General features: G+C 62.4%; 1 protein-coding gene across 7 annotated transcripts; it reads right to left on the minus strand.

The window, feature by feature from the left end:
- Nucleotides 1–609: 609 nt before the first annotated feature.
- CSNK1G2 (casein kinase 1 gamma 2) lies at nucleotides 610–26224 on the minus strand. 7 transcript variants are annotated; one of them, XM_072721920.1, is made up of 13 exons: nucleotides 26085–26224; nucleotides 9488–9923; nucleotides 3653–3700; nucleotides 3338–3378; nucleotides 3183–3252; nucleotides 2947–3095; nucleotides 2618–2852; nucleotides 2468–2553; nucleotides 2315–2399; nucleotides 2059–2207; nucleotides 1856–1939; nucleotides 1663–1769; nucleotides 610–1569 (listed from the first exon to the last, which is right to left on the minus strand). In XM_072721920.1, the coding sequence occupies exons 2-13, from the start codon at nucleotides 9669–9671 to the stop codon at nucleotides 1515–1517; spliced, it is 1293 nt and encodes a 430-aa protein (XP_072578021.1). In that variant the 5' UTR covers nucleotides 9672–9923; nucleotides 26085–26224; the 3' UTR covers nucleotides 610–1514. The 7 variants fall into 7 exon arrangements, with proteins under 7 accessions (XP_072578021.1, XP_072578022.1, XP_072578024.1 ...); XM_072721921.1 differs by lacking the exon at nucleotides 3653–3700; XM_072721923.1 differs by lacking the exons at nucleotides 3653–3700; nucleotides 26085–26224 and adding an exon at nucleotides 25479–25609.
- Nucleotides 26225–26318: the final 94 nt, after the last annotated feature.

The following is a 26318-nucleotide window of genomic DNA, read 5'->3' on the forward strand; positions in this document are numbered from 1 at the left end:
CCCTTTGCTTCTGGCCACATCACGCCAAGACCCCTTACAAGGGCATTGATCCACCACGGGACCCCCCGCCCCACCTACATGACCTCACAGAAGCCTCACTGTCTCACAAAGACCCTGTCCCTCACACTGCCCCATCCCACGGGGGTTAGGGTCAACGTGGGAGCGTTGGGGGAACACATGCAGTCCGAGGCAGCTACCAAGGAGATCACTTTTTCTCTGTGCTGCATTCAAGGCAACTCGTGAGGCTGTGCCGGGGCTCCCCACCGTCAGGTGCACTGGAGACCCAAGCATCCAGCTGCAGCTGCCCCCCGTTTCTCCTGGAAGAACAAACCATTTCGTTACAGTTTCAAATGCGTTTGTGTACAGCCAGGCCCAAGGGGACCTGTCTCTTACCTGTCTGTCCTCTCTCACCTGGACTAGGTCAACAGCCGTGCCCCAGCCCCCAAACACAACCAAACCCAGCTCCGACACCGGAGTCCTCTCTTCTCTTGTTCTGACCACTTCTCCTGAGCGTCACCCCCCGAGCCTGCCCCTCCCAGGGACGTAAGCATCTGCGCTGCTGCTGCTTCAGCCAAGCCTCTCGGAAATACCGGACACCACACTCAGGAGTGCTTTCATTTTCCTTTATTTTTTTAAAAAAGCCCCTAAACTCTATGGCTTCCAGGAAGCGTCAGAGAAACCGAAGTGCCATTTCTGTACACCGTGTAAAGCAAGACCTAGACACACACACCGCTGCCAGGCCGTCCCCAGCTGCTCCACCCCGAGTGGCAGCACAGGCCCTCCGGAGGGCCCGAGAGGACCGCACTCCCACCAGGGCTGCCCAGCCCCGGACACACCTGCGGGGCTGGGACAGGGCTTTAAGGCGCTTGTCTCCTGCTGCTCAGCCGGCAGCGTGGAGCACGGACACGACAAGCCCACGAACACCCGGGCACAGACCATGGCCCTAGTGGCCAAGAGGTGGCCGCCCCCGGGGCCCCGGGCCCTGGACACGGCTCCACGAGCAGGTGTGGCAGGAAACCCTGCGGGCTGTGCCCGCTGGCCCAGGCTTTGGTGCAGCATTTTGGTTGGGGGGCCGCCCCCACCCCCGCCTTCCCCTGTGGTGCGGGGAGGCCCAGGGCAGGCTCGCCCCCGGCAGCAACGCCCATAGCGTCCCCTCGAGAAAACGGCCTTTGGATCGAGGGAGACAAGCTGGACTTTATGAGACTAACGGGACGGGCTGGCCGGCACGGGCAGCCCACTACTCACTTCAGCAGGCGGGCGGGAGGGGCGCAGGGCAGGGTGGCCACTGTGTTTCTCTTCTCCTTGTTTCAAATAGTTAATGCTCTTGGAGGGGAGGACTAGACACAGGTGTAGAAATTTCGGCCAAAGTCTCATGTGAAGGACGTGACCCCACGTGGGGGGCGGGCGGCTGAGGCCGGCCCTGCAGTCTGCGTCCTGGCTGTAGGCCACGCGGCAGGGGCCAGGCTCGCCCCGGGGGCTGCGGCAGAAGGGTTCAGGGCGCCACCGCCCCAGGGTCACTTGTGGCGCTGCACTGCTTTTCTCTTCCTCCTCTTGAAGAAACAGCAGCATCTGCATGGGGGGAGTGAGGGGACAGACATGAGAGCGCTGGGTGCAGAGGGGGCCCGAGGGGTCCCCGCGCCCAGCAGCCGCCCGGGGCCTTACTTGGTGTCATCGGCCACCTCCACCTCTGCGGGCGCTGTGATGGGGGCGTTGGAGTGGCCGGCAGTGGGGTCGTCCGCATTCAGCTCCCCGTTGGTGGAGTTCAGCGCCTGGGTTTGTGGGGAGGGCAGCAGGGGAGTCAGAGGGGCCCTGCCCCACCCCCCACACTGTCGGGGTCCTTGGACCGGCCCCTCACCTGGTTTTTGCTGTGTAGCTGGGCTTTGTCCCGAGGCTGAGGCTGCGAGGGCAGGTCGGTGTGGACCGTGCCGATGGGTGTCGGCTGCGGGAGGGGGGGCAGGACGCAGCGCTGAGGCCGGGCAGCCTACTCCCACCCCCCGCATCCTGGGGCCCCACCCCTTCAGGAAGCAGGGCTCTGGGGGCACGGGGACCCCCACGTACCAGGGGCTTTCCCGCCCAGTCGTACTCATAGTCGAACACGAAGCCGCTGCGGTCAAAGAGGTCGGTAAAGAGCTTGCGCAGGTAGTCGTAGTCCGGCTTCTCGAAGAAGTCCAGGCGCCGCACGTAGCGCAGGTACGTAGCCATCTCCTCTGTGGGGAGCAGGCGGGCGTGCAGGGGTCAGTGGGGCCCAGGGGGTAGTGGGGGCCGGGCAGGGCGGGGGGGGCCGCGGGGGCAGGGGGTGCCCCTCACGCCTCACCTGGGAAGCTCTCGCAGAGCACCTCAATGGGCGTGGCCCGCTTGGTGTCCCCGATCTTCTGGTAGCGCTCCTTGAGCGTGTCGGCCTGCGGGGAGGGTGGTCAGCAGACCGCGACCTGAGGGCTCTCCCCCCGTCCCCCGGCCCTGCACCCACCTTGAGCCCCTGCCAGGGCAGGCTGCCACGCAGGAAGTACATGAACATGTGGCCCAGCGCCTCCAGGTCGTCGCGGCGGCTCTGCTCTGCGGGGGGAGAGCAGGTCAGCGCGGCCCCCGCGCCCCCCCGCCCGGCCCGCGCGCAGCTCACCCTTGCCCAGGTGCGTGTTGATGCTCATGTAGCGCGCCGTGCCCGTCAGGCTCTTGTGCTCCCGGTACGGGATGTGCTTCTTGGTCTCGGGGTCGATGTACTCCTTGGCCAGGCCGAAGTCGATGATGTGGATGGCGTGCTGCCGCTTGGTGCCCGGGCGCCCCACCAGGAAGTTCTCGGGCTTCACGTCGCGGTAGATGAGGCTCTTGGTGTGCACGTACTCCATGCGCGTGATCTGCGGGGGTGGGGGTGCTCAGGGCTGTCTGCCCGCCCCCGGCCGCACCCCTCCTCAGCGCAGCCCCCTCCCCGCCCGGCGCCCCAGCCCGCACCAGCTGGATGGCGATCATGAGCACCGTCTTGAGCGTGAACGTGCGGTCACACAGGTCGAACAGGTCCTCCAGGCTCGGCCCGAGCAGCTCCAGCACCATGGCGTTGTACTTCCCGCACGGGCCGAAGTAGTAGACCTGAGGGACGCCCTCTGTGGGGACAACACACAGACTCGTGTGGGGCCTGCGTGGTGCCCCCTGCCCGCCCCCGCCGCTCCCCCCCCCGCGTGGCCCGGTACCTGCGGCGCTGAGCTGCTTGTAGAAGCGGTACTCCAGGTGCAGCTGGGGCGCCCGGGACTTGATGGGCTCCTGGGAGGGCGGGGGGCACGCGGTCAGGTGCCTGGGTGCACACACCCCTCCTCCCGCGAGCCACCCCCGCCCCGCCCGCACTCACCAGTTTAATAGCTACGTATTCATTTGTATAGAGATTCTTCCCTGTGGGGGAGAGGAGGAGAGGGGGAGAGGGGGAGAGAGGGGGAGAGAGGGGGAGAGGGGGAGAGAGGGGGAGAGAGGGGGAGAGAGGCGTCACAGGGCAGGGCCCCCGCAGGGCGGACCCCGCGCGGCCCACCCCTCCGGGCCCACAGCCTGGGAGGACAGAGAATGCTCCAAGGGCCCCTGCCCCGCTGTGGGTGACCCGATGTGCCCGCCCGCCAGCCCTCTCCCCCCCCCACCAACCCAGGCCCGCCCACTCAAGGGGGCTGCTCCCAACTGCTCTCTAGGGGATCCTTCCCGCCAGCACACCAACTTGCTCCAATTTCTAAAAAAAACAAAGAGAACAGAGATCCATGGTGACCCTGAGGCCCCTCTTGGGCTCCCAGGGCAGAGAACCCAGGTGGGCCGTGTTCCCGCCCCTAGGCCACCTGACCTGCAGCAGACCCTCCTGGCTCCCCGATATCCCCCCCCCTTCTCTCCTTTCCTCACTGCTCTTCACTGGGCCTGCCGGGAACTCTGCACTCCAGCAGCTGCTCTGCCATCTAGGCATGACCTGTAGGTGACGCGGCAGTGGCCCCAGAGCCGTCCAGCCCCCACTCCCACGGGCTCATCTCCTCCGCCAGCCCACCAGCGGACCCGGGCCCTGTGGAGCAAGGCCCCTGCCAAGAAGCCGCAAGGAGAGGCGGTCCGGGTCACGCCTTGCGGAGGACTCCCCCAGGGTGCTCTACTCCTGGCCATCAGCTCAGAAGAGGGAACAGGCCCCAGGTCCCTGCCCCCTGCTGGAAACCGCGGTCAGTGAGACCCTGCCCAGTGGCAGCTGGTAGCCTTCCCAGGCAACAGAGCTCGCCTGGGCCAGGAGTGTCTGCCTCCCAGCTTAGAAACAGCCTGGGCCAGGTCCAGCCAAGCCCCTCACTGACCACCAGGACCTCCAGGAGCCTACACGGAGCCAACAGGCCCAACCTCACAGAACTGCAACAGCAGGAGTTCCAGACCCTGCCGAAGTCCAGATTTCACCTGCTAGAGCCCCTAAGGCTGGCAGTGTCACAGACGGGACTTCCGGCCAGACGGCCCAGCCCCGGGGCTTAGGGCTTCTGTGAGGCACCCACCTGGCTTTGAGTGGGGCGACCTGCTGCATAACGGAGGGACTGCCCTAGCCCCTCAGGCCTAAAGGCCCGCCCCCGGCCCCAGCCCCCTTGGGAATTACTGTGCACAGCATCCTGGTTCCCCACACCACCGTCTAGTAGTGCGGCTCCGTCCAGCGCCCTCCTGTCCTAGCCCTTGGACTGCCCTCCTGGGACCCTAAGGGCCACGGACCCGGCCCCACGCGATATACCTGGTCCTCAAGGACGCCACACTGTCATGGACCTGCTGCGCCGTCTGTCCCCTTGTCCTTGAGTAGGATCTTTGCAGGAAGAGGCCTCAGCTTACCCTCCCCGACACGGTGCAGCTCCACAGTCTGAGGGACCTTCACACTCGGGTCGTTCCTGTCCCCACGTGGCGGTGGAGACCCCCCGCGTACCACCTCACAGGCCAAGGCCACGGCTCCCCACACCTGACAGCCCATCCCGGCCACTGCCCCGTCCCGGGAATGCTCCGAGGCATCTGTGCCGCTGGGGCACCCGCCCGCAGAGAGGTCCCGCAAGCCTGCAGGAGAGCCTGGGGCGGGGGCACCGAGCACCCAGCACCCCTAGCCGTGAGGCGCAAGCTAATTACCCTCACGGATGTTTTTAGTTTTCTGTGGAAAGAACTTGCACATCCTTTGTTAGATTTACTGTACAGGCCCTGGCAGGTTTGGGCATGCTTACAACTGGTATTGTTCTTACATTTTTCTTTTCCAACCATTTGTTGCTCAAATTGAAAAATTCATTTCTGACTGTGTCTTGCGAGGTGGCTGCAGCTGCTGTGTGCACCGGTCGTGCCCTCCGGGATGAGCCCTGCTCGGTTCTCTCCAGGTGTGCTTTGCCTTTCCCCCACTTCCCTGCATGGTCTGGAAGGGGTGGGCACAGGGCCCCCCCTTCCCACAGACTCACTCGGTTAGACAACTGAGAGGCTTTTCATGAACATTCATTAGCAGGGAAAGAAAACTTGAGGGATCCCTGGTTGGCACAGTGGTTTAGCGCCTGCCTTTGGCCCGGGGCGGGGCGCAATCCTGGAGACCCGGGATCGAATCCCACGTCGGGCTCCCGGTGCATGGAGCCTGCTTCTCCCTCTGCCTATGTCTCTGCCCCTCTCTCTGTGTGTGTGTGACTATCATAAATAAATAAATTAAAAAATTAAAAAAAAAAGAATTTTAAGAAAACTTGAAGCCCTGCTTCCTTGATTTTGATTTAAAAAAAAGGTTTTGCCTCTTATGTTTTTCTTTCCTTCACCATTTTATTATGAAAGTTTCAAATGCAAAAAAAAGTAGAAAACCCATGCAGGGAAGACCCACATCCTCACCACCTCAATGACATCATTAACAATCTGCTCTTTGTCCCGCAACATATCTGTGCACCCGTCACCCACTCATCTCCCTTATTTTCAATAAAATAAGTGCATTTCAACGATGCAAACACCAGCACCCCTTCCCCTCAATATTCCACCCAATTAAGACCAAGGATTAAGGTCAGTATGGACTCACGGCTCTTGTTTTCTCTGGGGGGAGGGGGGCATTTACCTGTGAAACACACACACACCCCTTAGCTGTCACATCTGATGAGCTCTGGCAAATGGGCGATGCTGTACACTGCAGCTCTGTACCCAGAGAGAAAACGTGGCCACCACACGCCCCTTCCCGGCCTGCCTCCACCTTCACCTCCTGAGAGGCAGCCACCAAGATGGAATCATCCAGCGTGTCTGCTCCTTCCCGGCTCCTTTCACATGACGCGACGCATCTGAGATTTCTCCATGTTGCAGTTTGCCCACCACGGGGACGCGGTCTGGCCGGCTGACCCGGTCACCCTGGGGGACACTGGGCTGTTCCCAGTGTTTTTCTACAAGCACAGCTGAAGGGAACGTGAGCATACGGGACTTCCTATGGGCGCTCGGGGTCACTCTGCCAGCAAGGTTGCCGGCTGCGCTGCAAATGTGGCGTGTAACTCACGCGGCTGCCCCCGTCGTGGCTGAGGAGGTGGAGCGCCTTCGGTGCTCCCTGGCTGTTCATCTGTCTGCTTTTGTGAAGTCTCTCTTCGTATCTCTTGCCTATTTTTACTTTGTTTTTTTTAAGTACTTTCTACAGCCAACATGGGGCTCGAACTCACGACCCCAGGACCAAGAGTCCTGGATGGACTCCTCTGATGGAGCCCGCCGGGTGCCCGTCTCGTGCCTATTTTTAACCGAGTGTCTATCTTATTATTGAGTGTGTGTCCACTTGTCCCAGATACCAGAGCTGTGTCAAGTGCTGCTCTGTAAGCACCGGCTCGCCTATCTGTGCTCTTAACAATGTGTTCTCATAAAAGAATTTTTTTTTTAAGATTTGTTTTATTTATTTCAAAAAAAGAGAGGAAACAAGGAGAGGAAGGAGAGAAGCCTCTCTGCAGACTCCCCGCCAAGAGCGGAACCCAATGTGGGGCTCGATCCCACGACCTATGAGATCACAACCTAAGTTGAAACCGAGGGTCAGATGCTCAATCAACTGAGCCACCCAGGCGCCCCTCATAAAAAGAGGTCGTAAACCCTGATGATGCCTAATGGCTCCCTAATGGTAACTGATAATTGTACCGTGTCTTGAAGAAACTTTTGTGTTTGACTGCTCATGGGAGTTCTGGGAGAGCCAGCGTCCTTGAAGCCCAGAGAGAGTCTAAGGTGAGTGTGTCTAAGTGCCCACGCATGCCTCAAGTCTGGTGGAGTTCAGGTGCTCGGGGCTCGGAGGGCCTCCCAGTGTTGGCAGTTTTACCTCTGCCTGTACAAGAAGAGCTCCCAAGGGGCTATGAGCAGAAGATTCTGGGGCCACAGCCATCCAGGTTGGAGATCTCCCTGAACTCCCGACACCTGGCTGAGAACGCGGGACAGGGGTGACTCCAGCCCTCAAGTCATGTCTGTTCTCTGCTGCCCTGACGGAGCTGACAACCAGCCCCTGATGATGTCAAGATGAGTCTCCAGGACAGAGCATAATGCAAACGTTCCACATGCGGCCCCCAGAGTTTCCAACATTTAACAGAATGGTACCAGATGTGTGCAAAAGGAGGCAAATGAGACAGTAACAAGGAAAAACAAAGTCAAAAAAGGTGCCAAAGACGGAGCCTTAAAATAGTCACAAGGACGTGTGAGGATGTCAAGGACAAGATGGGCACAATGAACGAGCAGACGGGAAACCTCAGGAAACAGGGGAGTCAAGTGAAATGATAAACACCATGTATAAAAAATGAAAAATTCACCCGGACGGCTCCAACAATAGACTGGACACACCAGAAAACAAGAAGAGCAAACTTACAAAAGATCATAAACTAACCAGACTGAGGCAAAGGAACAACAAAAAAGGCTAAAAGGAAACTCAGAAGAAGCTTGAGGAACCTGCAGAAGAGCATCAAACACATCACATGTGTGTAATCGAGCAGGAGTATGCAATAGAGACAGAGACTAAGGCAGGAAAAAATGTGAAGAAATAATGATTAAAATTTTTCCAATTTAATGAAAAAGTATTATACAGATCTGTGAAGCTCAACTGGTCCCAAGCAGGATAAATAGAGACAAATCCACGTTAAACACCACAGAATCAAAATCTGAAACCAAAGATAAAAAGAGAACCTGTGAAAGGCCAGACACAGACACACGATACACAGGATGCTCGACGTGAGCCACCAGGGAAACGCAAATGAAAATCCCTTGACACCTGTGAGCACGCTCCACACGGAAAAGCCCGGCAGCCCCAGATGTTGACGGGACGTGGGCTGTCCAGGACTCTTGTCTGCCGCCTGCAGGAGCTTAGAAATCAGTCTGGCAGTTTCTCAGCAACACACACCTCCTCTGTGACCCGCTGCCTTAACAGAGACATTTGCACGCAAGACGTGGAGAGGGACGTGCAGGGCAGTGCATTCACAATACGGTGAAAACCTACAGTCAAAGGTCCCTGGGCAGAACAGATGAAGCAAACGGGGGGCAGCCCTAGGGATGGACAGACCAACAAACAGCAAGCCACCACCTACACACACAACAGGGACACCCACAATCGTGCTGCACAAAAGCCAGGCAGGAGGTAACACGTAGCTCGACTTTTAAAAATGTTTTAAGCCAAAAGCTGCTGCACCCCACGTCCCCAACACACCCTCCCGTTTGTCCATGCAGACCTGCTGCGTGCAGGCTGCTGATCCTGACACCCCCAGGCTGCAGGTCAGGACTGGGCCTGTGTGTGTGCGGCCGCGCACATCCTAACGGGGCAACAGGGTGGGTCAGCTGCAGAACTGCCACTAGGCGGCCGGGCCCTGCTGTGCCGGCAGCGCTGGACCCGTCTGCCCTGTGCTCTGGGGAGGGCGCCGATCCCTCCTGTGAATTCGGCAGTCTCGGTGACTGACCAGACGCATCTGCTGCTCGAGCCCAGCACCTGCCCTCATGGCCCCCTCCAGGCAGCACACAGAGCTTGGAATCCCAGCTCTTCACAGTTTGTTAGTTCAGAAACCCCAATCCCAGGACTTCCTGAAGGAAGCCGAGACAGACCGTGAGATCCCACGGCCCAAGCCCAATCCTGGCAGCCTCTACCGTGGCTGAGGTGTGGCTCAGGCTCAGGACGGGGACCTCAACCCAGCCACAGGACCACTAACTGAGGCACACACCAGTGGGGCCGGCCACTGGACAGGGCGTAGGCTTTGCTGCAGTTCCTGACAGCTAAGTGCTTGGCAGGAGCTAAGCTTGCATCTCACCCTCCAAATGCACCCTGGAGCCATCAGACAGAAACTTCCACGCGGGTCTCCCCCGCATGGGCAGGGGGCGAAGGGCACGCAGATCCTCCACAAAAGTGTTCCTCAGAAAGTGAGGCAGGGGGTGCACCTCTGGTACAATCTCCCCCGTGGGGAGCAGAGACGCACACTTACCTGAATTCCCAGTCCCACAATCTGGAAGCCATCTGGGAGTGGTGGCCACAGCCCCATTGGGCGGCCTCCCCCTCCCCATGTCCCGGAATATAAGCAAGGGGGCTCACCTAGCCGGAGCTCCCCGAAGTTGCCACAGCCTATCTTCTTCCCGACCCGGAAGTTGGGTCCCACCATCAGGACCCCTGAGCTGGTCCCCGAGCTCCGGACGCCATGGCTGGTCCGGCCGCCGGCCTTGGACATCCTCCGACCCTCCTCCGACTCCCCTTTCCCTCCTTTCTTGTCAAAATCCATAAGTTTGTGGTACCCTGGCCTCTCCACGGTGACTCTGCTGCCGTGCAAATCCCGGGTCTGTGCAGACCTGAGGTTGCGGGCGGCTCTTCGGGGCTAGTACACCATGGCGGCCCAGCGGGCTCCCTGCTAGTGAGACGTGGGCGCTTGCCAGGGCCCGGCCGTGGCGCTCATCTCGGTGGCCTTGGGGTCGCATGCAGGGGGAGGACACATTCTGTTGACAGGTCCCGCCGCCTCAAATCTCGTGGCTCCCAGCTGGCGGAGAAACAAAGGCACAGGTTAGAAGGCCACACCTGCCCACAACGCAGCCCCAGATTAGCGGGGGGACCCAAGGGCGACACTTTGGGCAGCCAGGTGGCACTCTGAAAAGATCTTTGAAGGCACAAGTGCGACCCATGACATTCTGGGAACTGGGGGGAGGGGGACCCAAGCCCTTGTGAATCCCCATGTTAAGGTGGTGTGGGAGGTGCTTGGTTGAGGGCCCCCACCCATGACCCAAGCACCGCTCCACTGGCAGAGGGGACGGCTAGTCCAGTGATGGAGGCCCCAGAACCCTGAAGCCAGCTGTGTAGCCCCGAGTCTGGCTGCAGAGGTGCAGGAGCCGAGGCAGCTTCTCAGCAGAACAAAAAGCGCCTGAGCTGGGAGACGGGCCCTCACCACCGACCTCCAGGCCTCCAGGCTGCCCCGGCTGCCCCCATGGCCCGCCACCCCCATGCTGCCCAGGGGATGCCAGGTCCCTGGGTCTAATTCCTGGAATCTGTGACCTGCAGTCAGGCGGGGCTGGAGAGGGCCTTGACCCTGACAAGGCTTCACTTGGTCAGCAGCTGCCAAGGGAAGTCAGGTGAGCTCCAAGGCTGACAGAGCCACCAAGCTGGGCACAGACTGTGCCTGCCACTGGGGTGGGACCAGCCTGGGCCCCCCTGGGTATCAAGCTAGGGCCGTGGAGGGCTTGTAGAAGGGCAGGCAGGCACTGAGCAGCCCCCAGGGCGCAGGGAGGAAGGGGCCAGCCACCCAAGCTGGGCGGGGAGAGGGTCAGGTGCCACAGAAACCATCCCGGGTCTGCCCTTGGCCCCGGCCTCCAGCCCACCGTGTCCCCACTCCATCTCTGTGGCTTCTGGTTGCCAGCCAGCCAGACCAGGCCTCTCCGCCACGCTTCCTCCTCCAACCCCCACCAACTGCTCCATCAAAGCCAAAGGATCTCCTCAAAGAGAAACCACCGACATACCCCTGTACACGCCCCTCACCAACCCTTTATGTCCTTCATGTGTGAGGGCCCCTGGGTGGCTCAGTGGGTTGAGCACGGACTCCTGGGCTCAGCTCGGGTCATGATCCTAGGGTCGGGAGATGGAGCCTGCTTGAGATTCACTCTCTCCCTCTCTCCCTCCATTTTTTCCCTCTTTTCGAAAAATTTTTAAATATTTTATTTATTCTTTATTCTTTCTTTCTTTCTTTTTCTTTCTTTCTTTCTTTCTTTCTTTCTTCCTTCCTTCCTTCCTTCCTTCTTTCTTTCTCTTTCTTTCCTTTCTTTCTTTCTTTCCTTCTTTCTTTCCTTCTTTCTTTCTTTCTTTCTTTCTTTCTTTCTTTCTTTCTTTCTTTCTTTCTTTCTTTCTCTCTCTCTCTCTCTCTCTCTCTCTCTCTTTCTTTCTTTCTTTCTTTCTTTCTTTCTTTCTTTCTTCCTGAGAGACACAGAGTGAGGCAGAGACACAGACAGAAGGAGAAGCAGGCTCCATGCGGGGAGCCCAACGTGGGACTCGATCCCGGGACCCCAGGGTCACGCCCTGGCCAAAGGCAGACGTTCAACCACTGGGCCTCCCTGGGGTCCACCACTTTGTTAAAATTAATTAATTGACTGAGTGACTAAATCTGAGCGCGGAGCCAGAGGCCTGGAGGAGGGCGTCTAAAAGCCCGTCGGGCCCAGAGCAGCCGCTGCCCAGCTCCCGCCTGTCCCTCTCCGGTGCACAATACCTGCTGACACCCTGCAAAGGCCATGCACGCCCTCAATGTCTGCGAATGATCAACAGGATACGGATGACAGAAAACAGCACCGTGGGCACCCAGAGGCTCACCCGGGGGCGGGCGAGTTCCTTCCCTCGGCATCACGACACTCACTGAGGTGGTGAGCGGGGCTGGCAGCCCAGGGAAGCCCCCGAGGGCAGCGGCTCCCCGGCCCCCAGCCCCGCTGCTGGATGTCCCAGGGAGGCAGGGACAGGGTCACTACCCCCCCTGGGGCCCCCACTGACCAGGTCAGGACCACGAGTCCTGGGAGTAGCTGGCTCTGAACCTCCTGTCCAGGCCGGTGCCCCACGGAGAGGCCGCGGCCAGAGGCGCACACGCGCGCACACACACACACACACACACACACACACACACACACACAGGTGCGCAGCCCCAGCCCCCAGCAAGCTGTGCCTGCCCAGGAAGCCCGGTCGGGCCCTTGCCCAACCCCACCCCCCACCACAGAAGGATCCCAGGCTTGTAGTCAGGAAGGAGCAAGGCCCTGGGGGGTGAGGACGGCGGTGGGCCTGCTGGTCACGACAGGGCAAACACAAAGAAGGGGGTTTGCAGGGATCTCCACAACCTCCCCGGTCCCAGTGGTGCCCAGCCCCCACCCCGGGCACACCTGGAACATGCGAAGGGATGGGGTCTTGGGGACTGGCTGGGCTCCCCAGGAGGGAACAGGTGCGTCTGGGACCCACGAGCCTGCCCTCTTCGCGCTGCGCAGGCGTGGAAACCCTGCAGAGCCCCCCGGAGCCCCTGCGGCTCCACCTGAGGGTGCCCACCCGGGGCGCTCACAGCCTCGAGCTCACCGTCGAGCCCGAAGGGCCTGCGCCCGGGCGCACCGTGCGGGCGGCGGAGCCACGCTCCAAGAAAGGCCGGGGGCGCGTCTCTCCCGGGAGGGTGGGCACCGCGAGCCGCTTCCCGGCCTCACCGCTACTCGTGTCACGAGCCACGACTCCTGCATCACAGGGCTCCGCGCTCTTCAGTCCGAGTTACCCTCCACGCGACACTCCACGGCGTCCCATCACCACAGAGGGAATCCCGGCCCCACAGGCCCCCTCCCCGTCTGCGTCACACCCGAGGACTCACACCCCGTGGGGCCTCCCGTGTCTGGCTCCCCCTGAGCGTGTAGGCTCGGGGTCCGTCCTGGGGCAGGGTGGGGCGCCTCGTTCCTGCGAGGCTGGGGGACGCTCGCGGGCTTGGTGGACCGTGTGTCCACCTGCGGGTGTGGAGAAGTGAGCGTCTGTGCACACCGGTGCCCACGCTCCCGCGTGGACGCGTGCGGTTTCTCTCTGCACACCAGGAGAGCAGCTACTGGCTCCCAGGGAAATTCTTCCGTGACCATCCGAGGAGCTGCAAGCCGCTCTCACGAGTGGTTGCGCGGGCGATTTTCTGGAGGCCCCACGCCACGTAGGAGGGCGCGAGTGCTCCTCGAGCTCCGGCCCGGGGGCTGTGCTCCCGGTCTGCATTTCCCCAGTCACCTTTTCTTTCTAGGTCCGCGTCTCCATCCCCAGTGGAGACAAAGGGGTCCACGCCTGCTGACTTGAGAGGACTGTGGCTGAAGTGCAATGGCAGGAACAAGGAACCGCGGAGGGCACGGCGGGAAGCTGCCCGGGGAAGGCTCCCCCGCCGCGGGGCCGGGGCCCGGGGCCACAGGCTGGCGCGCACCCGCCCGGGACGGTCATAGGCCGGGGCAGGATCTCTGCAAAATCCACCGGTGTTCGCGCCGCAAAGGCGGAACCCTGACACCGGGCCTCAGCTGCCGGGAAGCCAGTCCGCACGCCCAAGCCGCACGCCCTCGCACACACGGCACGGACCCCTGTTCCCCGGGAAGTCCACCAGGTTCCGGGAAGGGTCACCAGAACCCACCTACTATCCCGCTGACCACGCCGAGACGTGGTTTCGATCAGCCTCTCTTTCGGGTCAGGAGCGCGAGCACGCGCGAGCGCACACGCACGGCACACGGACACCCGCGACGGGGCGCCCCCGCACGCCCAGAACACCGAGGCCCGTCACCGTCCTCCACGCGGAAAACCCACAGAAATTTCAAAGATGTAAAGACACGCTGCGGGGCACAGAACATTCTGGCATCTCGTCACCTCCACCATCCTGACGAGGGGTGCTCCCCACAGAGGCGCGTGGCGAAGCCAGCAGCAGGACGCCCTCGGAGCCATCACCCAGGGGTCGCGCACACGGCGGGCCGGCCGGGCATGGTGTCCACGCACACCCAGCGCGGGCCTCCTGCTGGGGCCAGGCCCCGGGAACACCGACCTGGAGCGGAGCGGTGGAGGCCGGGCTGCGGAACCGGTCCCTCTCGGCCCCGAGGCTCACGCAGGAGGCCCTCTGGGGGCCCGCACACCCCTGCACCCCCACTCCACCCCTCCGGGGAGGCCCTTCCTTGTCCTCGGGCCCCACAGATGCGCGGGGGCACCGTCTCCACGTCCACAGGCCTCAGGACCCAGGGCACAAACCCCTCCTGGGCCTGCGGAGCTGCCGTCCGAGGCCCAGGAAGCCAGGAGACCCGTGCGTCTGTGGGTGGTTCTCAGGGTCCCCCCGAGAGGTGCGTCTTCTCCCCCAGCCGGCTCCCAGGGTCTGACAGTACTCTCCTCCCCAGACACCTTCTTGCTCCCACCTTCGAGAACCCCAACCATGGTGACGCCACGCTGAGGGCCTGGGGCCACTCTCCACGCACCCTGCACCCCCTCCAACCCTCCACCGGCGCTTACAGAGGACGACTCCACGTCACGCTGCTCGCAGGCTGCCCCTGTGTGAGCCTCGCCGTCCAGAGGGGGCCCCCAGCAGCCCAGGCAAGCAACCAGGCACGACGCCGAAGGGATGCTCGTGCACACACTGCCCCACCTCAGGCCCCTGGACCCACAGTGACCCCCACTGCAGCTCACCCAAGCCTCACGCTGGCCCGGGGCTGGCTGACATCTGCCCCCATCGGTGCCCTTACAACAGGGCAGGTGTACGGTCACCGCACGGGTCACCGCCTGCAGGGACAGCAGGCACCACGGTGGCAGGTGAGAAGCCCTTCCCGGGAAAGCCCCGAGGACACCATCCTATTCAGCCCCACAAAATTCAGCTGCCACCCCCCAACCCGGAGGCAGCACAGACTTGCAAATGTGGAAGGTGGGCAAACCCGACATGCCCTGGAGGGCACCCCACCCAGCATGGGCCACACAGGGGCACTGTGGATCCTGTCCTGGGACATTCTAAAAGCCGGGGGGACCCACAGGGGACCGAGGACAGGGCAACACAGGGTGAGACAGGACCCGGACCAGAGCCTAATAATAATAATGCTCACGTGGGACCCAGGAGCGGGCAGGTGCCCAGCCGGGCATACCTGGGTTGAGGCCGGGTAACCTGAGACCTCAGGGCAGCGGAAGTATCTGCCATTAGCCCTGGCCTAGGCCCAGGCGCCAGAGCTAAAAATAATTATCCTGGGGAAAGGGGCCTCTTGTCCCTCATTCAAGTCTAAAATAAACCCTGTCTCAACCCAACACGGCCCCCATTCCTGGCACGGGGCAGGCCCCTGGGGTGAGGGCTCCACTCAGGCCCCCGTGGTCAACCGAAATTCCACAGGGATGGTCCCCAGCCCACCCCCTGCCCCCCGTGAGGACCACTGGCCAGCGCCCGGGCAGCCCCCGTGTCTACACGGAACAGGGCTTGCAGAGACTGCTCTAGGTCGGTTCCGTGCTCCTCAGCGAGCACCCACCTCAGGTGAGTTACCTGCCGTGGTTTTTCGGGGGTCCTCCATCTTGTCAGGGCCAGGGGCCAGCTCCCCTGGTGGAGGCCCCAAGAACCCCCTTCTCTGACCTGTCCACTCAGTGATGTCACAGTCCCTGGCTGACATCACCAGCACAGCCCCAGCCCAGAGCCGGGGCAAGTCTGGGAGCAGAGGCAGGCAGGCAGCCTCCCTCCAGGAGGGTGAGCCTCCGAAGCTGCCCGGCCCCGGGCGCCGACTCAGAAGGACCCACCTCACAGGGGATCCAGGCTGTGCCCGTTGGGCACCTCCCGGCCGTGCACATCCCTGGTCTGCACCCGAGCCCTCCTCTGTCCCGCAGGGACTTGATGATCATCTGTAGGCAAGGCCTCCTCCCCAGGATTCACCTGGCCCACGGCCACAAGTACCCCTAGTGCCCTGTCCTGGTGTCTACACAGCACTCCCCAAAGGCGACTGGGCCCCGGAGGCATGGCCGGCCTTGTCGTCACAGCCAAGAAGTCGGAAGTCACCTGCAAGGTCATGCTGGGACGGAGGCGGAAGCAGCCCCCGAATGGCAGGCCCCCCGTGACGAGGCCAGTGTTGACGTGCATCAAGCAGAAGTGGGTCATAAGTCACGGAGTTACGGATGAAGGACCCCAGCCCCAAAGACACTGCGGGGAGAGCACACCCCCACCGGTGGGGGCTGCCAGGTAACCAGCGGGGATGACACCGGGGAGGAGAGTCACTAGTGGGTGCCAAGCACAGGCCACTTCTCAGTGACCTGGAGGGAAAGGCCGCTGTCCAGGGTGAGCGTATGCCCAGTGGCCCTGAGGCCACACCGAGAGTGGGGATGTCCCAGCCAAGGTGCCAGCCGGGCCACAGCGTGGGAAGACGGGGCCCTCCTGCCACGGTGGGTGCAGGACGGTGGACTGGGGGCACCGCGGCTCTGTGAGGGGCACAGGCACGGCTGACAGCCCACCCGATGCTGACGGAGCCGTGCCCACGCGGCCCGGGGCCCTGAGAGCCTGGGCATGCTCGCCTTGCAACCCTTGGACAGACCTGGATTTTCTCAGAACAAATCACGTCACAAAAGAAAGGCAAGGTCCCAATAACAAGCCCACACCAAGGCCACACATCCGGCACGCGGCGGACAATCGGAAGGGGCCGTGCCGGCTCTGGGGACCAGCAGCGGGAGAGGACACCTGGGACCGGCTTTGAGATGTTGCCTCCAAGAGCAGGGCGGCGCCCTGAGGCCCCGGGAAGCTGCTCCCCGCCAGGTGGGCTTGGGGATCGCCTTGGCAGCGCTGAGCGGGATCGGGGCAGACAAGCAGGGGGCCCGCAGGTCCTGCCGGGGGGCTGGGGGGGGACCCGAGGGCCTTCCCTGCTGGGACGGGGGGTCCAAGCGTGGGCCGTGTGCCGACAGCTTACACGAGACCCTGGACCACTGGAGGCAAGAGCGTGGCTCGGGCACACGGAGCCCCAGCACACCCGGCACACAGCCCATGTGGGGTGTCTGGCCCGAGAGTCGCCGCTCACGTCCACGGAAGGGGAACTGGGCGCATGCCGGGGGCTTGGCAGCTGCCCTGGGACAGATCGGGCCAGGCCATCCTCCCAGGGTGCTGGCCTCTGCCCTGACCCCCCACGGCCACCCAGAAAAGCCCTCCACACCTTTCCACAGAGCTAACTGCCTGTCAAGGGGGCAGGGGTGTCCCAGCCCCATGTGACAGGCGCCGGGGACCTCTCTCCTGGCCTGTCCAGGCCCATCCTGCAGGCAGGCTGGCCCAGTGTAACCACCACAATGATGAACCGCAGCAGGCCTGTGTGGGCAGCTGTGCCCCTAAAAGGCACGTCCTATGTCCTGGAAATGTGACGCTACATGACCCAGACAAGAGTCCTCATGGGGAGAGGGCCCAGGTGCACGGAAGGGCAGGCCACGGAGGCAGCCGCAGCCAAGGGGCAGGATGGACCGTTCTCGCAGCCTGCAGAGAGAGTGCGGCCCGGCCACATCCTAACCCTGGACTTCTAGGTGCCCGACCAGCACCCCCAGCCAGGAGACCGGGGCCAGCATCCGCAGGGAGGAGCCGCGAGGCGGCAGGGACCCCGACGGGGCGGAACAAGCGGGACTCTTCCCTCAGAGCTGTCATGGGATGAGCCCAGCCTGGGGATGTCCCACAGGACCCAGAGGACAGAGGTGCCATGAAGGGTCCTGGGCAGAGGGGGATGTGGGCACTGCGGGGACCTCTGGTCAATAATGACATATCAGTGCCTGGCACGGGTAACACTGCTCCAAAATAAAGGGTATTTAAAAAAACCCAAACGTCCAGCTCTCCTCTAGTAGCCTCCTCCCTGTTCCCCTCAATCGTGCCCATGCCCTCCCCCCACTCTGCTCCACACAGTGGAATGCCAGGCATCCTCCCACCTCAGGACCTTTGCACATGCTCTCCGCCTGCCGGGATGCCCCCCCCTCGAGTACAGACACATGCGGCCTACTCGGTGCGGCTCCAGGTCCTTAACACCACACAGCTCGGCTGCCCTCCCGGCCCCCCGCGCACCTCGGCCACCACGCTGGCCACAGCACCTGCACACAAACAGGAGGTCCTCAAAGATACCACGGCCTTTTGTACACGGCACCTGCTTGCTGATTGGTGAACAGATGAAATAAAGCAACGGATCAAAGAGAAATGGGTAAAGCCACGGAGGAAATACAAATGGCCTAACAGGTGGTCATTGCTCAGCCTCCCCCCTCGCCCCCCAGGGCAGGCCGCGCGCAGCTGCCTCCGGAAGGCACGGGCCCACTTAGGCGGGACTCTCCCAGCAGCACAGCCCAGTGGGCACGTTCTGTCCCCCTCGTGACTCTCAGGGACACTGCCTCCCGACGGCCAACCTCCCGCCCAGCTCCCCATCTGAGCCTCTCCTGGGCCTTCCCATGGGGTCCCTCCCAGATTTCCCCACACGGAGCACCTTGGCCACCGCGGTCCAGGGCGGGGGAAGGAGCTTTGATTTTCAGGGGCACAGCCTGGCGGGGTCTACTCTCCCTGCCGCAAGACCACGGCCACTCCTCAGGGGAAAGTGGGTCCCAAGCACGTGGCCAGGTCCCACTGACCAGCATGCTCGTGTTTCAGGGATCGGAGAGGGTCTCACCGAGGTGTGAACCGTGCCTACCTGTTGGCTTCTAGTGACTTCTCAAAAACATTCGTTAGTGCTTTGCTGTAATGTTTGTTCATTTTATTCCATAAAATAAAAATGTGTGTGGCTTTTCTGCCAACTAAAAACACCAGAAACAGGACACCTGAGTGGCCCAGTGGGTTAAGCATCTACCTTCAGCTCAGGTCCAGATCTCAGGGCCCGGACCGCACTGGGCTCCCTGCTCAGCGGGGAGTCTGCTTCCTCCCCCTCTCCGCCCCTCCCGCTTGTGTGCGCACAGATGCTCTCACTAAATAAATAAATAAACAGAAATAAGAAGGCGCAGCGAGTGGCGCTGGGAGCGACGGCTACAGATCGAAGTCAGACCCGCAAGCCGGCCCACTGCCCAGGCCAACGTCCTGCTCCTGGGCCTGAGCTGGCCTAGCTTCCGGGAGACGCGGCCTGTGAGGGCTTCAGAGGAAGCCCCCAGGCGCCCCGAAATGCTAACGGCGACGTGGGCCCTCAGGAAGTAAGGGGTGCGGGAGCCGTCAGGCCTGCCGCGAGAGGGGGGAGCTGCCCCGCCGCTGCCAGGGAGGCCGGCGACCCCAACCCGCAAGCCCCAGCCCCTCTCAGCAGCCCCGGGGAGGATGCCCCGGCCCCCGAGCTCGCACAGCACGCCCGGGCACTCGCCGTCCACGTCCCGCACGGGGCTCGGGCTTCGGGAGGCTCACGGGAGCCGCCCTCCCCACACCAGGGGCCCAGTGGGGTCAGTTAGGGACCTGGAGAAACCCCGGAGCTGCCCAGCCCTTGCCTCCGGCCACCCATGTGGCAGAGCAGCCCCCAACTTTGGTCCCCGAGCTCAGCCCAGGATGGAGGAGCCCCTGGTGCCCCGAAGGCTACCTCAGAATTCATAGGCAGCACTGCTGAAAATCCAGATTCCCAGAGCACCCCGAGTTGCTGATGCAGGGGGCTGGAGCGGGGCCCAGGAGCTGTCCCTTAATCCTGGAGGTTCCACTCCACAGGCCTGCCAGCCACCCCCCCAACCCAAAACAGCCCTGGCACCAGCACCCAGACACAGCAGATAAAGATGCCACGCGCCCGACAACGAGCTTCCGACGAGCCACGGGGACCTCTGAGCATGAGGACGGCCCCGCGCCACACGGGACTCACTCGTTCAAAGCAACTGCTGGCCGGCTGCCGGAGACTCAGGTCCCTGGGCGAAGCAGAAATGACAAACCTCCCAGAAGACCCACTGGCCACAAGGGCGCTGTGTTCTACTCAAGTCTGTGTACTTCTTAAAACAAGCATTTTGGGGCGCCTGGGGGGCTCGGTGGTTGGGCATCTGCCTTTGGCTCAGGGCGTGACCCCGGGGTCCCGGGATCGAGTCCTGCATCGGGCTCCCTGCAGGGAGCCTGCTGCTCCCTCTGCCTGTGTCTCTGCCTCTCGTTCTGTATCTCATGAATAAATAAGATAAAATAAAAAAACCCATTACACGTTTAAATGATCCGAGATACACGGACTGAAAATTAATTTCGCCTATTGCTCTCTGGCCCAGGCCACGGGCACCTGTGCCTCAGAAACCCTCGTCACCCACAAGCCGAGGACCACAGAGAACACCTCCGACGGGGGAGCCGAGGCCCGAGGGTGGGAGGTACCCAGCAGAGCCTGGCCGAGGGCCGCAAGCTGCACTGGGGCCGGCTGAGCTGAGCCCCCACGTCTGCAGGAAGACCGTGGAGTCCCCGCTGTGGCTCCCTGCTCTCCCCAAACCAGGGAAGATGATCTCCTAAAGCGGCTCCCCCTCCCACCTGGCAGCAGAGGAGCTCCACCTGGAGCAAAAGCCAGAAAGCCCCTGGGCAGCAGGTGTAACCCCCCCCCCCCACCCCCGCAGCCTGCTGGCCGGGACAAAAGTAAGAAAGAGCAAGATACAGCGGAGCAGCAGGGAGGCCCGGCCATCCTCCACAACGTGCGTGCGGGGGCTGTGGCCGTGGAGCCACAGTGCAGCACAGGCCACCTCCCTGGCGGCTGCTGGGAGGACTGGCCCCAGAGCCTTCTCCCGCTGGCTTCCTCCAACTTTCAACTCCAGGATGCAAGGGAAGGCTGCACTGCACAGGCCCCAGGCCCCGTGAGCCGTGGACGCACAGCCACATGCTCAGGGAGGCCCCTCTCAGCTCCAGCTCCCTGCGGCAGCTGCAGGTTGGCAGCAAATCTCCAGGGCGGGGCTCCCACCCAGGGCCATCCTGCCCCCAGGAACAGTGGGCGACACCTGGGGACATCTGCGGCTGTCACGACTGGAGTGCTCCTGGCACTGAGTGGGTGGGGCCAGGGAAGCTGCTCAGCGCCCAGGAGCCCCCCCAGAGTGATTCAACCCCGATGTCAGCAGTGCCAGAAGAAAGGGAGCGGGGACAGAAAGTGTCCTCAGCATAAATTTCCAACAAGCCCATCAGGACAGCTTAGGGAAAACGACAGCCCACGCATGGGGGCCAGCAGACTCAGACGGGGAGCAGTGCGCAGGTCGTGCTCACAGCTCCCACCACCCCCTACTGGTGTGAAAGTAGAGGCAGAAGGGAAGGCGCTAGCAGGACAGACAGGTGCACACAGGTGTGCCAGAGGGTCCCAGGAGCTGTCAGCACCACCCTGCCCTCCCCCCCCCCCCCCCCCCCCCGTCGCCCGTTAGGATCAGCTCCTGGCCCCACTTTCACATGCTGAACTACTGGGGAGGTTGACAGTGTGTGTTGTGAGACCTAGCACAGCCTCAGACATGGGTGGTAAAGGTTCGGTAAAGACGTCCGTATCCAGGCACAGCCCCCGGAATTACACCCAAGACCATTTCTAAAAGCAGTGACGGGATCCCTGGGGGGCTCAGCGGTTTGGCGCCCAGGGCGTGATCCTGGAGTCCCGCGTTCAAGTTCTGCATCGGGCTCCCTGCAGGGAGCCTGCTTCTCCCTCTGCCTGTGTCTCTGCTTCTTGCTCTGTCTCATGAATAAATATAAAATCTTTTTTTTTTTTAAAAAGAGGAGCGCCTGGGGGGCTCAGTCAGTGAAGTATCTGCCTTGGCTCAGCTCACGAGCTCAAGGTCCTGGGATCGAGCCCTGCATCAGGTTCCCTACTCAGTGGAGAGTCTGCTTCTCTCTCAGTCCCTCATAGGGATCCCTGGGTGGCTCAGCGGTTTAGTGTCTCCCATCGGCCCAGGGCGTGATCCCGGGATCAAGTCCCACGTCGCGCTCCCTGCATGGAGCCTGCTTCTCCCTCTGCCTGTGTCTCTGCCTCTCTCTCTTTTTGTGTCTCTCATGAATAAATAAAATCTTAAAAAATAATAAAAATAAAAAAATAAAGGCACTGAGAGAGCCCTCGGGTGTCTGGGTCCTGATGAGCCACACCTATCTCTCCCAGAAGCCCGTAGCCTTTCTGGAAGTCTCTGATTTTTCTAATCCCTGAGGCAAACAGGTGAACCTGGGGAGACTAAAATGCCCCCAGGCCCAGTGCTGGGAAGCTTGTGGAGGCACCGCCCCACCGCGGGGTGCTGCCTGGAGCTCCCACAGCCACAGGCCGGCAGAAGGGCTCTGCCGGGCCCACTCCCTGCCTGTGCGGCCAAGGCTTGCTCCTCGGGGTGGCCACCCTGCTTACTCAGAGCCCACTGGCCCTGTCCCGGGACCACAGCATGCAGAGGCCACAATGACAGGCACAGCCACAAGTAGAGGGGAACTGCAACCCTTGCTTGGGGAGGCTGTGTGCTGGACAGACCCTCGACCCCATGTCCACAGAGGGGAGTCACCTGGTCTCTAAGATGGGGGACTCAGTCCAGACCCCAAACCAGATGAGGTACCGCCTCACTTTGGAAGGTGGAGATTTCCCGGTAACTGAAATTTATTTTTTTTTAAGATTTATTTATTTATTTATTATGGACATAGAGAGAGAGAAAGAAAGGCAGAGATACAGGCAGAGGGAGAAGCAGGTTCCATGCCGGGATCCCAATGCGGGACTTGATCCCGGGACTCCAGGATCGTGCCCTGGGCCAAAGGCAGGTGCTAAACCGCTGAGCCACCCAGGGATCCCCCTGAAGTTTACCTTTAAATACAATTTTCTCAAAACTCTAAGACGTAACAAACCAACACGAAAGCAAATTACAACCTATTAAGTCCAGTTCTACCTCTGAAACAGAGAATGCCTACCCCAGGGCCACCTTGGATCCTGCCGTGGCCGAGGATGGCCCAGGACTCACCAGGAGCTACCCGGTTCTGGAAGGACAGTTTGACCAGTGTGAAAAACGCCAGCACCTTGTCCATCCGCCAAGAACGCTCTGCAGGACTTCTCTTCCCAGGGAAGCTGCTGATGCATGAGAAGCCCTGCCCTGCTAGGGACCGATGTCCCCTGGGTTGGCTCCTCTGTGCCCACCAGCTGTAGCAAGGAGTCCCTGCCCCCACCCGCACACGCCCTGCCCATGCTGTGCCCATGCTGGTGCTCACAGCCACCCTCCACGGCAACACGGCTCTCTGGAACCTCAGTAGGGACAACCCAAGAGCCGGCTTTGCATCCCAGGTCTGGAGTGTTAGTCTGACTTCTGACACACGCCAAAGGGAACTTACAGGAATAAAGCTGTTTTGTAGCCTGACGTTTAACGTTGCTGAGCTCCCAGAAGTGAGGCCTCCAGCTGCCCTGCGAGGGTGAGCAGAGCCTGCCGGAGGCCCGCTAGGGCAGGGGACCCCAGACAGGGCCTGGACAGGGCCGGTGGGACAGCAGCGCCCACAACCATGGCTGGTTCTCGTGTGCAGAAGACTCGTGGCTTCCAAGCAAGGCAAAGATGTGCTATCACTTACCACCCTGCGACAGCACCTCCCACCCGGTGGTGGACCCCCACGCCACAGGGGCCCTGCATGAGCACGGCATGGACCAGAAGCTTCTGGGGAAGACCGGGCAAGAGGGAGACACCAAGGCAGGCCAACAGCCAGGGGATGGGGAGGACAGATGAAAGCTCGCAACCAGCAGGAGCCCCAGAAACTCCTGCCACACCTACTTCTGCTCCAGCCAGTCCCGGCTGCCCTGTCAGGGCCAGGCCTCTGTGATCAGCAGGTCACTCAGCAGGTCACTTGGGACTCTGCCTCCTTACCCACATAATGGGGACTTGGGAGGCCACCCAGCAGGGCCCCCCAAAGGGGAAGGGGGCAGACTTGAAGCCACCCAAGGTGGGGGCCGTCCAAACCAAGCAGGCCTTGGCTCGGCGGTCTGCTTCTCCAAAGGCCCACTGAGTGCACACAGAGACACCACCTGTGGGAACAGGACCAGCGAGTGCCAGAGCTCTTCCCAGCATGCCCTGCTGCCTAGCTTGACACAACAGGGCATCCATCAGGAGTAAGAAGGACCACTGGACACGGACGTGGATCACAACCCCAACTAGCGTGCCCACGATCCTCCGCACAGCCTGTCTCACCATCAAAGGTGCCCGGTACACCCACGCTGACCTGCCCAAGGCCACCAGAGGCCTAACACTGGTGGCCCCCAGCACCCAGTGCCCCACGGTCCCACCTCTCCTGCTCCTTCCCCAGCCCTCTGCCCACCTGACCTTTGGCCCTGATGGACCTCGAGCTCCTCCTAGGAGGACACAGGGCCCCAGCAGCTCAACCCTGGGTTTTCAGGGCCCACCTGGGAAGAACCTAGCAAGACAGAGACCTAACCCCACCACAACCAGGACGAGGGACCCTGCTGCCTGTGAGGCGGCCTGGGAAGGAGGAAACACCACAAAGTCAACTATAGGGTAAGGGATTACTGGCATCTCGGGGGAAATGCCATCGTCCTATAGTACACCTTCTCAGGAACCAGGCCAGAGGAGCCCCAGGCCTGTCCCAGTAAATCCCCATGGACACAAGTGACCTCGTGGGTGTCTGCAATGCCTACAGGCTGGCATGCTGGCTTCCCTAGACCTGAGATGAGCAGATAGCAAGGCTTTCAACTTCAAAAAAAAAAAAAACAAAAAAACAAAACAAAACAAAAAAAACCTCACCTACTTCCTCTTGCAACCCAGAAGTAATTACCATGTAATTAAAAGGAGAAGAAGGAAAATCAACTGGAACTGGAACCAGAACCAGCAGTTCAAAGAGTTCTGCCTTCACAGGGGCTGTCACCAGAGCAGACACGCCCAAAGCCAGGTAACGAGACACTCATCCCCAACCCACTTGAAAGAAACGAGAAGTAACCAAGATCAGACACGAAGTCCCTTTACACGAGAAGATCCGAGCACCAACTTGAGGCAGAAAAGCAAGACCTGTGCCTTGAGTCCTGCAGAGCCCCTGGGGTTTTGCCCACCCTGGGGGGGCAGGCGTGTGCCGTCGGCTCCTCCCAGACCTCCCTCCCCCCCCCCCCCAGCATGCCACACACTCAGCAGCACACTCAGCAGCACACTCAGCGGGCCCAGGGGGCCTGCCCCCCCCAGCACAAGCACTCCCCCACTTTCAGCTTCTCTGAGGCAGGGCCCCAAACACCACAGGGTGGGGGGAGCCCGTGTGCACTCCCGCCAGTCCCCATCCGTCGGCCTGCCCTCTGCCTGCAGAGCCCGGTGGTCCCTTTCTTGGGGCACAATTTGATGGAGGCTCAAGCGAAAAACAAACTACCAGCAAGACCGCAAACTTCCCCCTTTGAAACCCGTGGGCCTGGCTTCCAATCTGTTCTTCTCACACAGCCCGTCTTGCTGGGGGACCAGATCAAGGGCCCGCGGACACTGCCCCACGTACTGGAGCCTTTGTGCTCCCACTCATCTCTGCACCCACGAGCCAAAGGGGCCTGCGAGGCGGGGAACGCCAACTGAGCGTGGCCATGTCCTGCGGGGCGAGGACCCACGGGGCTGCAGGGGCTGCAGACGCATGGGATGGAGCCCCAGCGGGTGGGCGGCGGGCGGACACCCACGGGGTCCGAGGCACCGGCCAGGCAGGTCCTCTGTGCAGGGGCGAGGACAAGGTGCTGCGGCCTCCCAAGGCCAAGGGCCCCAAGCCTACCTGGGGCGACGGCCCACGGGCCTGGAGGAGCTTCCCAGAGGGAGCTGGGGCGCCGGGGGGCACGGAGGTCAGCGTGGCCGCCGCCCGGGGCGCCCAGACATCGCACCCCCTCCCCGATCCAAAGTGTTTCCGGAAAACAAAACCGGTGGCGCGGGCGGAAGGGGGCGGGCACAGGCGCACCGAGGCCGCCGATCCGCGCAGGGCCTGCAACAGGTCACCCCGCCGGGCCTCCCGCCGCGGCCCCCGAGCGCCCGGAGCCCGGCACGGCAGCTGGGGCAGGATCCCGGGCGCGGGGGGGCGCGGGGGGGCGGGGGCGCGGAGGGGGCCCTGGGCTGAGCGCGGGCGGCAGGCGCGGGACGAGCGGCGCGGGCAGCTCGCGGGGCCTCGGGCGGGGGGCGGGGGGCGGCGGGGCCCGAGGGCGCAGCGTGGGCGTCGGCGGGGCTGGGAGCCGGGCCCGAGCGTGCGGGAAGGGGACCCGGGGCGGGAGGACGAGGCTGAGGCGGCGGCGCCCGGGACGTGGGCGTCGGGGGCCGGGTCGGGGGCGGGGGCCGGGGGCGCGGCGCGGCGGGCGCGTGGCCGGGGCGGGGGCGGGGCGCGCGTCCTTACCTCGGGGCCTCCGCCGTGGCCGTGGCCGTGGCCCCGCGGCCGGCCGGGCAGCGCGGCCCGGGCTCCTTCAGCAGCGCGGCGCGGGCCCCCGCTCCGGGCCCCGCTCGCGCCGCGGCTCCGGCTCCAGCGCCCGCTCGGGCCCCCGCTCCCGCTGCCGCTCCCGCGCCGCCGCCGCCGGCCTCCGCATGTTGGCGCGGGCCGTCCCCGCCGCGCGGGCGCCCGGCTCGCCCCGGT

Source organism: Vulpes vulpes, chromosome 9 (genome assembly GCF_048418805.1).
Source record: "Vulpes vulpes isolate BD-2025 chromosome 9, VulVul3, whole genome shotgun sequence".
Lineage (NCBI taxonomy): Eukaryota > Metazoa > Chordata > Mammalia > Carnivora > Canidae > Vulpes > Vulpes vulpes.